Source organism: Oreochromis niloticus, linkage group LG5 (assembly GCF_001858045.2).
Source record: "Oreochromis niloticus isolate F11D_XX linkage group LG5, O_niloticus_UMD_NMBU, whole genome shotgun sequence".
Taxonomy (NCBI): Eukaryota; Metazoa; Chordata; class Actinopteri; order Cichliformes; family Cichlidae; genus Oreochromis; species Oreochromis niloticus.
The window spans coordinates 34895930-34913685 of NC_031970.2; the positions used below are offsets into that span (position 1 = coordinate 34895930).

The 17756-nt window shown below is 41.5% G+C and overlaps 1 protein-coding gene across 5 annotated transcripts in view; it reads left to right on the top strand.

Annotated features, from left to right (window-relative positions):
• LOC100708976 (calcium-dependent secretion activator 1) overlaps positions 1-17756 on the top strand; it is a 331413-nt gene that overhangs the window by 52869 nt on the left and 260788 nt on the right. For all 5 annotated transcript variants that reach the window (XM_019358540.2, XM_019358541.2, XM_005452187.4 and 2 more), the window contains exon 2: positions 10454-10567. In XM_019358540.2, coding sequence (XP_019214085.1) covers positions 10454-10567 — 114 coding nt within the window. The remainder of the gene's footprint in view (positions 1-10453; positions 10568-17756) is intronic.

Genomic DNA, 17756 nt, shown 5'->3' on the forward strand with positions numbered 1-17756 from the left:
AGCCTTCTCTACCTGATTCCAGATATGGAAATCTTTCACAGCTGGTATCACAGTAGGCTGAAGGCTGGATGAAGGCTGACTTCACATCCCAAAACTTCAATATTCTCTTCCAGAGCTTGATGTGTCTTTCCTTAAGACTGCTTGAACTGATTATACTCGTATTTCAATCCCCTTCTTGTTGTTGTATCTCTAGTTGATGTATCCAACCACGAAGCCATTTGACACACAAAAATTATTTTAACTGCAGGAATGCCTTTAAGACATAAAAGCCTGCTTGACCTCTAATTTCGTACTACTAAATTCAGATAACTCTTAAGGTTATTGTACTCACCTTTGAAAATCTTTGAAACATGGTGTGCACCCTTAGCAGAAGAACGGCCCCAAAGCATGATGTTTCCACCTCTGTGCCAAACAATGGGGATGATGTTCTTTGGGTCATATTTAGCGTTTCTCTGCCCCCAAACATGTCACGTTGATGCTAGAGAGTTCAATTTGTCTTCATTTGGCCAGAATAGTTTCTCCATAGCTTTCTCTGAATCACTTAGATGTTCCCTGGCAAACTTAAGAAGGGCCTGTACAATGACTTTTTGCACATTGCAAGATTTCTATTCTATTCTATTCTATTTGTCACAGTCCTGGGTCTTATGACCCAGCGGTTTCAGTTTCTTGTGTTTTGTCATTTTGTATTATGGTTTGAGTCCACCTTGTTAGTTTAAAGTGTAGTCCTAGTCCCTAAGTTGTTATCTATCGCTTTTGGTTGTTAGATTCTCCCCGTGTCTTTGATCCTGTGTCTTCCTCTGTGTATCTGTGTTCATATAGTTCTGAGTTCCTGTGCCTTGTTTCCCGTCGTGTTTTATTCCATGTTTCCCTAGCCCGTTATGTCTGTGCTCTCCCCATGCTCTCTCTCCTCCTCCTCTCTGCATCTCTGTGTTCTTCCTGTGTTATGTTTAAGGTCTGCGTCTTGGGTCAGTATTTTCAGTTACATATCCTCCCTGACTTGTTATGCGTAAATGTCCCCAGCTGTGCTCCCCATGTGTTCCCACATCCCTCATTACCTTCTGTGTATTTATGTCGGAATCTCCCTCTGTTCCGTGTCGCGTCGTCCCTTATGGTTGTGTGCATTTCCCTGTGCCTCAGCTTTAGTTTCTCCCAGTATAGTTTCCTTGTGTTCCTGTTGAATAAAGCTGTGCCTTTTGAGTTTATCCCTGTGCGTTGTGAGTCCTGCATTTTGGGTCCAATCTCCAGCCTGCACACAGCGATTCTTGACACTATTCTATTCTAAGATTTCTACCTGTTAAAGTTTGTGTGTTACCATATGTCTTTTTGGTGACTGTGGTCCCAGTTACCTTCCGATTATTAACAAGCCCCTCCCATATGGCTTTGGGCTGATCCGCCACCTTTCTCAACATACTTTCTTTAACATACAGTCGTGTAATTTTAAACCATGCGTCTCCATTGTGATGCTAGCTACTTAGGTTCACTTGAGTGAATAAATTTGCTAATGTGATAAGTAGAACAGAGCTGAAGTAAAGTGCTGGGAAAGGAGGACTCAGTATGAACCTTCCATATTATCTATCATCATGGGAAACACAAAATCTCTCCATAGTAAGATTGAAGAGCTAATTGCACTGACCACACTGCAGAGGATACACTGGGAGTGTAGCATCATGTGCCTCTCAGAAACAAGGAATTAATTCCAGCCTCTTATGTGGCTCTGGATGGTTTCCAAGTTATGAGAGTAGACACGAGAGCAAAAGAGAGTGGTAAGAGAAAGGGCTGAGAAATTGTAATGTTTGTTGGTGTAACCCTTGTTACATTTATGTAAAGAACAATGCTGAACTCTAAATATTGAGCTGCTAGCAGTTAGCATGAAGCCTTTTTTATCTCTCAAGGGTGTTCTCAGATCTAATGGCAATAACTGTATACATCTCCCCATCAACTGATGCTGCTGCAGCTTGCAAGCTCCTGCACACTGTAGTGTGATCGCTGCAGGCATCACATCTCTAAGCTCTGGTTTTAATCTTGGGTTGCTTTAATCATGTCTTCCTGTCTAGCACTCTCCCTGTACAATATGTAAATTGTTATACCAGAGACAATAAAACTAGGATCTTTCTAATGCAAATACAAAGACACACACAATTCATAATACCTCCCTCCATTGGGCCGTTTCAACCAGAGTCTAGCCCATCTGCTACTTATTTTCACAGTTTGGGGGAATAGACAACTGCCAGCTAATAAGTACGCGAGGAGATGATCTGAAAAAGCACACATTGCACACACAGACTGCATGAACTGCATCATGGACTGGGAAGTGCCATAGTTCACATGGTAAGGATATGGATAGCTTGAGAACTTGCATCATATCTTGTTAGGTGAGAATTTCCAAGATTCCTATAAGAGTTTTCATGGGAAACACCCTTTTCAGGAATTTAGAGCAGCCCCACCAACTCTGAGTCTAACATCAATTCAACATAGTGGCAGTGAAAGTAAACAGTAGTAAAACTGTTTAAATCTGTCTTGTCACTGTTATGTATTTGTAGCTCACTAAATAAGCACAGACCAGACTCCATCTATGAATGTGCTGTAACTGTGTTCTTTAAAAAAACAGTTTTTCTAATCTATATTCAAGTGGTGGTCATTTTTCTAAAATGACCACCACCTGAATATACTTTAACAGACTTGCTGCCTCTACCAGCAGCACTCTCTTTACACTATGTCAAGAAAGAAAAAAGAAATCTGTTGTAAAAGATGGTGAAAGCAAAAGGCTCACATGGTATCAGCTGCTCAGGGACGGCTTAGACCAACTTTGTGGGATCATTCTGCATGTTTTTAAACCTTGCCTCAGTCTGCAGAGGTTCTCAGCCCTGTGTAAAACCCCTGTCCCCAAGACTGCATACCCCAGGGAACCTATACTTCATGATTGTATGTCTGATGTGATAGTCTGCAGCATGGGGTTTCCCCAGTCCCTGTTCAGTTGTCACCTCCAGAAGTTCTCTGATGACTCAGTCGTTATCTCCTGAGGAGACTTAGGTTCTTTTGGTGTTTATATTATATTTGTAGAAACCATCATAGTGTCATAAAAGATCCTTAGTTATGTTCTGCATACCCCAAAATACTTCTGTCTGCCCAGCAGTTGGCGATGACTTTGGCCTTTCTTGTACAGTTGTATCTGAAGTCTGAAATATATAAGGTTAAGAGGAAGACAGAGTGCACCATCCTCTGAGGGCCCCCCTTGCTGTTTACCACCACCTTGTACACACAGCCCTGCAGCCTCACATACTGTCGTTTGTTAGTTAGGTAGCTGATTGTCCCTGCGGTCAGGGGATGGTTGACTCCTGCTCCTTAAAGCTTCTCCCTCAGCACTTGGTTTGTACTGCATTAATTAATTGAATTAATTGGATTGTATTAAGTGTTTGCTTATAGGGGGTCATCTGATTGTTGTAGGTTTATTGTCTCTGGTATGGTATTTCATGTGCTGGGTGAAAGTGGGGAGGACAGAGGACAGGATGATTGAAGTCCCCAGAGATGATGAGAAGCGACTGTGTGTGGGGAGTCGGTAACTGAGAGACCACATCGCTCACATGCATTCGCTGCATCTAGCAACAGAGGAATATACAGTTATTGGGATAATGTGTGATAGCTCCATAAGAAGGTCATGTGGAAGCATTGTAAGGGTCAGTAGCTCAGTGTCCTTTGTGCAGCATTGCTCTTTAACACAGGTATGTCCAGGGTTGGACCACCTTTTGTTTGCAAACGTCGTTATTCCCCGGTACCTTCCACTTACCATGCTCCAATGCCGTCCTATCCACCCATCTGAGCTGAAAGATATCCAGAGTGACGAGGGAGTGTGTGCAACATTCATTCAGCCATGTCTCTGTAAGGCATGTAGCTACACTGCCAGTAATCCAATATAGTTTAGTCAGGACCGTTTGCTTTTCCATCTGACATTTCCCATGATAACAGATGGTTTGTACCATTTTTTTAACGCTCCCAAAGCTTTACTCCAGCTCTGCAGTGTCTCCACTTTCTCTTTACCTCTGCTGGGATCACTTGTCTCTCAAGTCTCAAGTGGTGCAGAGATCAACAACTGATTTTGATTGTAAACAATGGCCAAAGAGCATATTAAAAATAAAATAAAATTGGGCAATGTATAGGAATTTCTTTCACTTATGTATTAATCACATTATTTTATTGTAATGCCTTGGTGCCACTGGATTTTAACATGTCTGACACCCATACTGTAAGACAAATGGTGGGGGTCTAGTTAGGAAGTTGGGGGAAGCAGACAACTCCACAGGAAGAGTCTTTTGTCTCTTCCAGGGAGTGGTGAATCTTAAGGTGTGAAACAGCTGTGTACTGCCTTTTGTTCATGGAGAAGGTATTTAACTGAGAGCCACACTACTCTCAGTGAGACTCTGCTGACCCTGCCCCGTGGTCATGCAGGCTCTCCACCAAGCTTGGTTTTCTGTTCTTTGTGTGTTTTGATTAAAGAATGTTAGCTACCACTCACTGCTCATCTGCAGGCTTTATTTAAGTGGAAAAACTTCCACAACAGCAACCATAGTAAAAAAGTTGATACTTAACAATGTACCAAAGAACTACCAATAGAAACACTTAACTGTTTCAGACTGGAATCTCACTGAACCTGAAAAGAAAGTGTTAGCCAAAGGACTCAATTTTGCCATTTCTCCCCAACAGTTGCCCATAGTGGACCTCATCACAGCCACAGAAACCGCCATACGGATTAATAAATTATCACAGACAGAAGCAGAGCAAATCAGGATGAAAGTCTCAGCCACCCTCTCCAGTGCCAAAGTCCCTCCGTCTAACCTCACACTACAAGAAAAGAAGGCCGTCGCTTCCCTGAGCAAAGACCACAACATCACTATATTACCAGCGGATAAGGGAAGGTGCGCCGTGGTCCTAAGCACAACACAAACATCACTACTCTCCTCAGTGACAACAATACCTACGAAGCCTTAAAGCGAGACCCCACAAGCAGCTACAAAAAGAAAGTTATAGCTTGCCTTCAAGAAATCATTGACCGCCTTTACCCAGGGGACGCCATACCCTCCATTTACGGACTTCCTAAGATCCACAAAGAAGGTGTCCCACTCAGACCCATAGTCAGTAGCATAAACTCAGCCACTTACAACATCTCGAAACACCTTGCTACCATCCTGGCACCTCTCGTGGGGAACACCCCACACCACATCAAGAACTCCACTGACTTCACCGACAAGGTCCAGAAACTTACCCTGGATCCAGATGAAACCATGGTGTCCTTTGATGTAGTCTCTCTCTTCACTTGCATACCCACCACGGAAGCAGTGGAGACTGTCAGAAAACGACTACAAGAAGACAGCTCCTTGGAAGACAGGACCAACTTCACACCCGATCAGATCTGCACACTGTTAGACCTCTGCCTTACCACAACATACTTCAAATACAACGAAGGCTTCTACAGACAAAAACATGGCTGTGCCATGGGCTCCCCCGTGTCACCTATTGTAGCCAACCTTTACATGGAGGAAGTGGAAAGAAAGGCTCTTGGCTCTTTCAAAGGAGGAGTACCCAGCCACTGGTACAGATATGTAGACGACACCTGGGTCAAAATCAAGACACAAGAAGTGGAATCCTTCACTGCGCACATTAACGCTGTGGATAAAAACATCAAGTTCACCAGGGAAGACACAAAGGATAACTGTTTGCCTTTCCTGGACTGTGCTGTGCACATTGAAGAGAATGGCAACCTCAACATTGAAGTTTACCGGAAGCCCACACACACGGACCAGTATCTCCTCTTTGACTCCCACCACCCTCTGGAACACAAACTTAGGGTAATCAGGACCCTACACCACCGGGCAGAACATGTTCCCTCTAAGCCTGAAGGGAAAAAGAAGGAACACACACACGTAAAGGAAGCACTTAAAGTATGCCGTTATCCTAATTGGGCGTTTATAAAGTCAGGAAAGATGCACAGAAAAGAAGATCAGACACCAGCGAGGGAGGATAAGAAAGACAGACGCAACAACGTTGTCATCCCCTATGTAGCCGGTGTATCAGAGAAACTCAGGAGAGTTTTCTCCAAGCACGACATGCCAGTGTACTTCAGACCCAGCAACACACTCAGACACAAACTGGTTCATCCCAAAGACAAAACTCCAAAACACAAACTTAACAATGTGGTGTATGCGGTACAGTGCAGCGAGGAATGCCCAGACCTCTACATCGGAGAGACCAAACAGCCACTTCACAAGCGCATGACAAAACATAGAAGAGCCACCTCCACGGGACAAGACTCAGCAGTTCATCTGCATCTAAAGGTCAAAGGTCACTCTTTCGAGGATGCCAATGTTCACATTTTGGACAGAGAGGACAGATGGTTTGAAAGAGGAGTGAAAGAAGCCATTTACGTCCACTGTGAGCGACCATCTTTGAACAGAGGCGGTGAGACACCAACTGTCTGCCATCTATAATCCAGTTTTGAGATCCCTTCCCAGATGCCTTAACGCCCACTCACATCCTGGGCCATCTGACCTCAGGAAATCACATGATAGGGTGGGGCCAGGTTTCACAAAGAGCTCACCCGAAACCTTGGCTGATTGGGACCCACACCCGCTTTCACACCTTGGCTCATGTGATTAGGTAGAGGATCATCAGGGGGTCCTTTGTCCCTCTTTGGGGGGAAACTCCCACTGGGTTTAAATCTGGGACTCTCCACCATTTGACCTTAGAACTGAAGAAGCTTCTCGGATGAGAGGTGAAACGTCTTCAAGCAACTCAAAGAAGTCCAGACGCTTTTCTTTCCAAGCTCCTTAGACTATGATGACCTGGATGACTGAGAACCTTCACAGACACTTAAAAACATTAAAAAGAACAGAACAAAGAGAAGTGGAGCTGCTATAATGTAGTTGATATTTTTTACCACTCACATGGTGCACATGGAAAAAAACAAAGTACTGTAATCAGTACTGTAAGCAGAAGATTTTGCCAAATTTCCAGTAAAACCCTGCCGGGGTATTTAAAAAGACACAAAAAAGAAGTGAATATGGTCATGTTATGTCACAGTTTTGTATGTCTCATTGCCTCAAACTGGGTGAATGTGATCAGAAAATTATCTGTGTATTGCTGGCAAGTTGAGTTTCCTGCATTAAGTATACTTTCACAGGCTCTCAGAAGTCAAACATATGTACAATGTGATATGATCAGGATGTTTTTCTGTTTGTGCCAGGTGTAATAATACAAACATGTGCCATGGAACAAGTATTAGGAAGACTTTGGAATCAAGAAGCAGAAAAAAAATTTGAACTTTCTCTGTATCATAAGTGGACCATATTTAAGGCATGGGTTTAATAAATGCTAAATGAACTGGTTCTTATATAGCACTTCTTCTGCTCTACTTGAGCAATCTATCGAAGCCCTTCATCCATTCCCACTGTCACTGTTTTTAATGCTTAACTTTCTGTCTAACATTCACACTCTGGTGGAGAACATCTTGGGGTTGGTATCTTGCCCAAGGATACTTGCTATACATGATTTTCTCATACATCAAACGGGAAGTAAGATAATTAGTGCTTATTCTTTTTAATATTTGTTGGCTAAACCAAAGATTGGAGTTGGATGTGAATGCTTGTCTTTGGTGTGAGTGTCAAGGATTCAGCTATCTACTCTATTCATTTTCATGCTGGATATTTCTAGCACATATATAGGGGAGGTTTTTTTATGCCAGAATTCAGCATAACTTCCCACATGGAGACTGGACAAGCTTGCTGATTGGGTGTCCTTTCCCCAGTGATTTAGTCAGTAGGTTTGGAAGGAAAAATAGTTGCACAAAAATCATTGTTGTGACACTAAATTAGTTGTTCTCTATGCAGAAAGGCAATTCTGTACAATTCTGCACAGTATGCGTTTACATGTCTGCCTGATGTCATGTCTTGAAATATCTGGATGTGTATCAGTGCAAAGCTGCTGGAACTATGAAAGACTAAACTGGCTGCTTACAACTATCTGACCTCTTATTTAACAGTCATCCACTGCTGTCTTAAGGATAAGACACGGCTGGTTTTACTGTAATTCATATGAACTTTGATCCCTAATAAGGAAGCTGTAATCGCATACTGCTTCCTCTGCTGTAGTGACCATGGTAACTGTTACCAAGGGAGTAGACTATGGAATTTTCCAGCACAGACAGAGCCTCTTATTGGTCTTTTCATTGGAGTGGCCATATCTCAGGCAGAAACAGGAGAAATTATGACCATATTTCAAATCTGGCCACATAATAAATTGGCAGTACTAATCTTTGTTTGTCATCTAACTCATCACAAGATACAGTAGAATGAGTTTTTGAGAAATATTAATAGAAATCTTAACTTCACTGGCTTGTAGAGGCATACAGCGTCAAGTAATTCAAGTTTAAATAAACTCTTTAAACAAGGCTACTTTGAGTTGTAACAGAAGAGCTTTGGAAGATTTTAGGTGCCACTGGGCATTTATAGAAGATTCTGGAAGATTTATAGAAGTATTATTAATATTTAATGTCAACAATGCTGCCTTTCTTTTCTTGTTCTCATCATGTCTATGTTTGTGGAGATTTAAACATAGCCTTATTAAATCCAAACAACAGTACTTACAAAGTACAGCCTGGGACTCTGAGCTGTAATCCTGCTGGATTTAGTGTTGATTGGACAATCTGCAATATTCATAGAAAACATCTTCTCTAATGAAGTAGAAAACAAAACTGTGAGTGCCCTACTAATCACCTCTATGATACTTATCCAACCTACCTACTCTGAGCTAATGCTGAATTTATTCTTATCTTTGGTGAAGAGAGGTTGGAGAAAAGATGAGCATAACCAGGCCTAAAGATGCACTTATCCCCATGATCACCCAGCAGGTAAACATCATCTTTTGGGCATTCAGGGGAAGCATGATGTAAACCAAAATCCTTCAAAATGAACCAGCTAACATGGCAATAATAAGTAGAGAGGAAAGCCGAAGATGTATGACCAGTTTGCAGCTTCACGGGTTGAACTGGGTCAATCCCTCTAACATCTCTGTGGGAAGTTTCTTAGATCCAATCTGCCGAACTGCTCATCTCACAGAAGACAAAACAGAAGAACCCTGTATCTCTTCTTCACCCTTTCTCCACCTTCTGCTACTGGATGTCACATCTTCTGAGATGACATCTAAACATCCAATCACATTATTAACATCTAATCACCTGATGTCCGTCCTCATATTATCATCCTCTCGCTATCTATCTGATTTACATGATTTACCACAAAGTTAAACCGCTAAAATCACTTAAGAAAAATTCCATCACATATGGATATAATTCATTTCATGTTTCATTCAGTTTATGTAATTCTACTTCAATTAGATTTGTCTTTAGCACATTCTCACATGAATTCATCATTCTAACATAATCACTTTCTAATTCAAATACAGAGGAATACATTTTTTTTTACTTTTTAAAAATCTGTGTTTGTCAGTCACCATTTATTCAATGCAGTTTCCTTTTATTAATCATTATATTTTAAAAGTCAGACATTCAGTGGCTGCTGTGTGTCGGTTTCACCCCCATTCTGCACCACACACACCCACACACCAAGGTCAGACTCTGTACAGGCTCTCATATTGCATAGATAATATTTTCTTATTTATTATACGTGTTAAATCTATTCATTTTTAGTATATGTGATTATATTCTGATTAGAATGAAGGATAAATAACTATCAGCAACATCACATATGAATTATGGTTCCGTCTTCAACCATTAATACTATGTTTGCATGGTTTGGCAACAGCATTTTTAAATGCTTTATGATTAGCAAGTAGGGGAAAGCTCTATTTCAGCACTCTAATTATTTCAAATCATATAAGGCTGGATGTTGAGATCTTTTACCTCCTCTCAGCTGTGAGGACAAGGGGAGTGGGGGACTTCAGTCTCTCTTAACCTCACATCACCTGACAAACCCCGCGACTTGGATCTTGTTTCAGGGACTCTTATGTATTTTTGTAACTAAGCAATTACAAACTTTTTTGATGATAGTTTGTCTGGGTTAGCGAAAAACGTGCACCTACCTTTGTGTGCAAGAATGATGAGAATGTTGTTGCCCTTGTTGTTACTGATAATCCAAAAATTAAATTCTGTCATGTCTTCCTTGGAACTGGTAAAACTATTTTTAGTTGTATAGAACTAAATTAATTTTTAGCAGACACTGTTTTTTGGTTTAGTAAAAGTATTCTATTTTACTCTATTTTGAGAATATTTTGGTGGCATGGTTTAGTATCATAGCTGGATTTTTTCAGTATGCTGTCGACTGTATCAACCAATTCAAGTTTAATTATAAGGTTTACTGTACCTGCAGGTGAGACATTGTAAAATTGTGTGCTTTTTCGCTAGCAACAACATGCTATTATTTCTTTTGTCTATTAATGTCTTCCACAGATCAGTAAACAGCAGCTACAGACAGTAAAGGAGCGTTTCCAGGCGTTTCTTAATGGAGAAACTCAGATTGTAGCTGATGAGGCCTTCATCAATGCCGTGCAGAGCTACTATGAGGTAAGTTTTTGCCCTGTTTGATTAAGATTAGTTGGACTGAAAAAAATATTTAATGTAGTTATGCATAAACTGAATCATTCTGATAGTGTGCCTATAAAAACTGCTGTGTCTGAGAGGCCACACTCCACCTTTTGTAGCTAACCTCTTGTCTTCTTGTTGAGGAAAAAAATGTACATATATTTCAGTTAATTAGTCAGTTGTGTTACATAATATTTTCTCCTCATTTCTTCTTTTTATAACTGTGTGCCAATTACAATATACTCAATATAACTTGTACATGTACCGGCGTTATGTATTTAAAATACAAAATATGAGTAACTGTATTCCGTTACAGTTACCGTTTAAAACGGTGGTATTCAGAATACAGTTACTTTGTTGAATTAAATGGATTACACGGCGGTCTTTTTCTGTTTCTTAAGTTAGGCTATGTCCTCTCTATTTTTGGTAATTCCACACTGGTGGAAACCCAAACAAAACACACATTAAGAGGCTCTAATGCCTGTCTCTCAATCTCGCGGCCCATGTCACCTCTACTTGCGGCCCGCATAATGACGTGAAGAAATATTTTTCAAAATTATTTTTCAAAAATTATTTAATTTGAAGGCAATAGGCAGAGTGTTACAGGCATAGACCTAAAGAATGTAGCCTCATGGGCAGTGTAGCCCAGTTGTAAGTAAGCTATTAAGACTCAACTGTACACTGTGTTCATGTTTTTCTCCGAAGCAATAAGTTCTGTTCGAGCAGCCTTTCAACGCCTCTCTCTGTCTCTCGCTAGCAAAGCTGACCCAGACAACAAAGTAAAGCTAGTTTTCAGCTACGAGCCCTACATGGAACCCGACATATTAGCCAGAGGTCCCTTTACTACGTAATATATAGTATTTGATCCCCTAAATTCTTGATCAATTACAGATATTTATGATGTGTATAAAACATACCTGTCCACAGAATCAATTTCTTTCATTTCAACCTCTCCACAACCATGGGACAGATCTAAGAGCTGTGAAAGAACATCGGGGACAAGATGGTATACCTGCACAAGGCTGGTATGGGTTCCAAATTCTTTAGAATCTTGGTGAGAAGGTGATAACTATAATTCACTACAGTTATGGAAGAAATTTAAAATGAACATAAATCACCCTTGCTCCTCCGTGAATTGCTACCTTATCGTGGTGGAGGGGTTTGTGTGTCCCAGGGATCCCAGGGCCTATGTTGTTGGAGCAGCCCCCTGATAGGGTCTCCAATGGCAAATTAGTCCTGGGTGAGGGACCAGGCAAAGAGCCATTTAAGAGACTCCTATGAGTTTACAATCAAGGGAACAGTTCACCCTGTCTGGGATAGGGTTACTAGGGCCCTGCTCTGGAACCGAGGCCCGGGGAGGGTCCCCGAGGGCAAGCTTTTGGTGGCCAGTCCTTAGTCCATGGGGCCCGGATGGGCACAGCATGAAAAAGGACATAGGCCCATCCTCCTGCATGTCCATCACCTGCAGGAGGCACCATAGAGGTCGGGTGCAGTGTGTGCTGGGCGGCAGCAAGGACCAGAGGCCCTGGCGGACTGATCCCGGCTACCAAGACTAACAACTGGGACATGGAATGTCACCTCTCTGGTGGGAAAGGAGCCTGAGTTAGTGCGTGAGGTTTGAGAGGTACTGGCTAGATATTGTCGGGCTCACATTAACGTACAGCTTGGCATCTGGAACCAGGCTGGGTATCCTAGTATCCCCTCGACTTGCTGTCTATGCGTTGAGATTTCTCCCAGTAGACGAGAGGGTTTGTTCCCTGTGCTTTCGGTTGGGGAATGGGACTTCTGTGCAAATCACAGTTTGTCCATAACGAACACCATGTTCAAACATAAGAGTGTCCAGAAGTGCACGTGGGAATAGGACACCCTAGGTCATAGGTCGATGATTGATTTTGTACTCGTATCAGCAGACCTGCGGCCATATGTTCTGGACACTTGGGTAAAGAGAGGGGTTGAGTTGTAGACTCATCACCACCTGGTGGTGAATTGGATCAGGTGGCAGGGGAGGATGCTGGACAAACCGGGCACACCTAAACGTATAGTGAGGATGCGCTGGGAACTCCTGGCAGAGGTCCTGGTCCACAAGATCTTCAACACACACCTCCGGCAGAGCTTCAACAGCATTCCAAGAGGGACTGGTGAAATTGAGTCTGAATGGACCATGTTCAGCACCTCCATTGCCGAAGCCACTGCACTGAGCTGTAGCCACAAGGTGGTTGATGCCTGTCATGGTGGTAACCCCAGAACCAAATGGTGGGCACCAGAGGTGAGGGGAGCTACCAGGCTGAAGAAGGAGTACTGTCAGGCTTGGTTAGCCTGTGGGATTTTGGAGGCAGCTGATAGGTGCTGGCAGGCCACGCGGAATGTGGCACGAGCAGTGGCTGAAGTAAAAACTCGGGTGTGGGAGGAGTTCAGAGAGGCTATGGTAAAAGACTTTTGGACTGCCTCGAAGAGATTCTGGCAAACCGTCAGGCAACTCAGGAGGGGAAAGTGGTGCTCTACCTGCACTGCGTAAAGTGTGGGTTGAGCACTGCTGACTTCGACTGAGAACATTGTTGAGCAGTGGAAGGAATACTTCAAGGACATCCTTAAGCCCACTAGCATGACTTCCGTGGAGGAAGAAGAGTCAGGGAATGAGGGGGATGACTTGTCTACTTCCAGGGGTAAGGTCACTGAGCCATTTAAACAACTCCTTGGGGGCAGGACCCCTGGGGGGGATAAGGTTAAGGTTCACCCTGAGGTCCTGAATGCTCTGGATGTTGTAGGGCTGCCTTGGTTAAACACCCCTCTACAATGTTGCGTTGAAATCAGGGGCGGTATCTCTGGATTGGCACATCAGAGTATTGGTTCCCATCATTAAGAAGGGGGATGAGGATGTGTTCCAACTGTAGGGGGATCACACACATCAGCTTCCCTGGGACAGTCTGTGCCAGGATGCTGGAAAACATAGTCCATCTGTTAGATGAACCTCGGATACAGGAGGAACAATGCAGTTTTTGCCATGGTCGTAGAGCACTGGACCAGTTCTTCACCCTCTCAAGGATACTTGATGGTGCATGGGAGTTTGCCCAACCAGTCAACCTGTGTTTTGTGGAGCTGGAGAAGGCATTCAACCATGTCCCTAGGAGTGTCCTGTCTTCGGGAGTATAGGGTATCTGGCCCATTGCTACAGGCCAATCAAACCCTATACAATCATTGCAAGAGCCTGGTCTGTATAGCCAGCAATAAGTTGGATTCGTTACAAGTGGGTGATGGACTCCGCCAGGGCTGCCCTTTGACACCAATTCTGTTCGTAATTTTTTTGGACAGAATTTCTAGGTATAGCCAAGTGGCGGAAGGCTTTTGCTTGGGAATCTGATCTCTGCTTTTCGCAGATAATGTGGTTCTGTTGGCTTCATCGGGTGATGGCCTCCAGCTCACGCTGAAATGGTTCGTGGCGGAGTGTGAAGCGGCGGGAATGATAATCAGCACCTCCAAATCTGAGGCCATGGTCTTCAGCCAAAAGGGTGGAATGCTCACTCCGGGTCAGGGACGAGTTCCTGCCCCAAGTGGAGGAGTTTAAGTATCTCTTATAGAAGACAGGAGAATAAACCAGCTGTTCTCCACAGAATCAGCCAAGGTGTACTCTCAGTGTACTCTCACCTCTCAGAGTACCTGCAAAGGGTAGGTAAGGCAAGTGCTGAGGAGTTAGCTGAATGGTAAAAACAAGATGTAGGCTATGAACACCTACACCCAACCCGTGATCACGTACAGCATATCACCAGGGTGCAAGATGCTAGCAGGCAGAGCATACATGGAACGCCATAACCAAGTGGCGGCATAGTATACAGGAACATCTGTGCCGAGTATAACCTGGAAGTCCCAAGGTCAAAATGGGAGACGTGCCCTAGGGTGGTTGAGAATGACCGAGCTAAGATCATATAGGGCTTCCAGATACAGACGGACAAAATGGTGGTGGCTAACCAACCGGACACAGTGGTAGAGAAGCAGAAGAAGATGGCCATAGTGATAGATGTAACAATACCAAATGACATCTAGAATAAGGAACACGAGAAGTACCAAGGGCTCAGAGAAGAGGTCGAGAAGATGTGGAGGGTGAAGGTAACAGTGGTCCTAGTGGTAATCGGAGCACTAGGTGCGGTGACTCCCAAGATAGGCGAGTGGCTCCAGGAGATCCCAGGATTGATCATTGGAGATCTCTGTCCAGAAGTGGGCAGTCCTAGGAAGAGCTAAGATACTGCGTGGGACTTTCAAGCTCCCAGGCCTCTGTTAGAGGACCCGAGCTTGAAGGCTAAAGCCCCCCCACAGAGACAAGAGGGGAATTTATTTTATTTATATATGTGTGTATTTTACATGTTAGAGGTTCACTTTAACTTATCTTAAGGGTAACAGTTTGTTTAGAAACAACTGGTTTTGTACCTTACAATTTAATTTAAATGTGTAATGTTGTTATACAGTTAATTCAAGTGTAAAAGTTATAGAATACCTTTTTACTGCCTAAGGTATTTGGATTGGTTTTGAGTACTTAATAATCTCATAATTAGAAATGATTACAGTAAGAGTTATGCTTACGATGTCAGATACAAAGTAATTAACTAAGGTTAATGTCATTGATGTGTTAATGGGTACATGTACACTCAGAAAAATAAAGGTGCCAACTGGAACCAAAAGTGGTTCTTTAGACTGATGCCATAGAAGAACCTTTTTTGGTGCCACAAAGAACCTTTCAAACAATGGTTCTTTGAAGAACCATTTCTTTCAGTGGTTCATTGAAGAACCTTTAAAGGTGCCCTAAAGAACCATCAAGAAATGGTTCTTTGGGGCACGTTTAATGGTTTTTCAAAGAACCTTTTTAAAAATGGTTCTTTAAAGAACCATTTTTCAAAAGGTCCTTCAAATGGTTCTTTATAAAACCATTTTAAAGAACCTTTTTTGAAATGGTTCTTTAAAGAACCATTTTAAATTTTTCAAAATAAAATGTATCATAAATTGAATTTAAGTAGGGTAAAATAAATACGAGCACAGCATAGACATATATTAATGGTTTATTGCCATTTAGCAGTATACCAAAAGACAAAAAGGCACCACATCACTACTAATACATGTCACATATTAGTCATTTAAACATTAATAACATTTTTACTATACTATAAATAAATAAATATATATATATATATATATATATATATATATATATATATAAATACTATATCTAAAGATAACACAACAATTAATACATGTATTGTTTAATTAATAAAACATCAAAAAGTGATAAACACATTAGAAATAGCAATAGCTTCATAACAGACCAATAAATCAAGACATTTTCATCAGCAGATGTTTGGATGTTCAGTAAAAATATTTCAACAACAAGTTTTTGATTAAAATTATCAATGAACTTCAGCCTTACATTATGTAAGGTAAGTTTAATGTTAGACTTAGGGCTGCTCGATTATGGCAAAAATGATAATCACGGTTATTTTCACTGAAATTGAGATCTCGATTATTTGACGATATTTATTTAACAATAACAATGTATTGAATAATGGCTTTAAAGATGTCAAAAAATAATATAAAATAGTGTGCAAATACCGATAACAGTGCAAATGTTTGCAATATAAAAAATAAATGAAAAATGTAAACATTAATGTTTAGTGAACTTCAAAATACTGCATAATATTTATGCATACAAATAACCAAACATCAAGGCAAGCTGTGTAGCCACACAATGCACAATTGCATCAAACTGACATTGAGGTATGTCAACTAAAGTTGCTGCTCCTTCATTGTTTGATCGTATGTTACTTTGTGAGCGGTCTTAAAATGTTTGAATAAATTTGTAGTGTTGCTCTGTGGTGAAGCTACACTGAAAAAAAAGGGATTGGCCAACTCTTGGATTTACGTAAACATCTTGCGTGTATTTAACATAAGTGCCTCATGCTTTAAAGTTAAGTGTAACTATATAGTGTAGAAACTACATGATATGCAGAGAGGCTAGATTAAATTGTTCATATCATGTTCGAGTGAAGTAAGTCAATAACTTTCAGTCTCGTACGCTTTGGATCGTGGTTTCAGGAAGGCATCCATCTCAGTCAAACCGAGCAAATTGGGTGGTTGTTACATTAAAAAAGTCTAACTTGTAATTTAAACACAATAATATCATGTTTCTATAAACGTAATTAAATCATGAAGGATCTGTATGAAATTCAACAACTTAATTTGTTCTTGTTGAGATGACATGATACAATCTAGTAAGAGTGGTTAGTTGCTGAACTCATGAAATTCACAAGATCGCACGAGATGTCAAACTGCAGGAAAATCACTGGAGTTATAAGAGGCAGACAATTACACACACACCACGTGTATGCTATTGCTATTTATTGTGGTTTAACCTGTCAAGGACAAAAACGTAGAAAAAAATTCTGCATCAAGCCTTGAAATCATAGCTTTCCTGCTTTTGCTCAGTCTGGATTGGTGGCGTGGTGGTTAGTGCTGTTGCTCCACAGTAAGAAGAACCTGGGTTCAAATCCACAGTCTGGCTAGTTTGCACTGGTTTCTCTCTGGGTATTCTGGTTTCTTCCCACAGTTAAAAGTCATGCAGTTGTTAGAGTTAGGTTAATTGGTGATTCTAAATTACCTGTCAATGTAAGTGCAAATGGTTGTTTGTGATAGACTTATGAGTTGTCCAGGGTGTACCCTGCCTTGTAACCTATCACTTCAGGGTTATTTCCCAGCCCCCCTGCAACCAGGATAAAGATAGGAGGGAGTTGTTGTATATCCATTCAATTTTTATGGTAACCAGGATCTAGACTTTGTTGAACATTACATAATATGAAGAGAACATGTAGTATTTAAGTGACCAAGTAGTATTGGGGTAAAAGTTATTGAATAGTGTTGAAATAAAATGACAAAACTGTGAAGGATTAAAATATTCCAAGAGCTAAACTTACTTCATCTAAACATGTTTCAATCGCGTTTTATGAACACAAAATGCACAGGTTTATTGAATATGAAAAAGTTGTGTTGATTGAACTCAATTGTTTAAGTTTCTGCCAAAGCAAAACATTTGTGTGCAACCGATGTCCACTATTGAATCAAGTAAATCCAACATGGCCTTTTTTTCAGTGTACGACACCGTAGCAAAGTTTACACACTATGTCTACTTAATCCA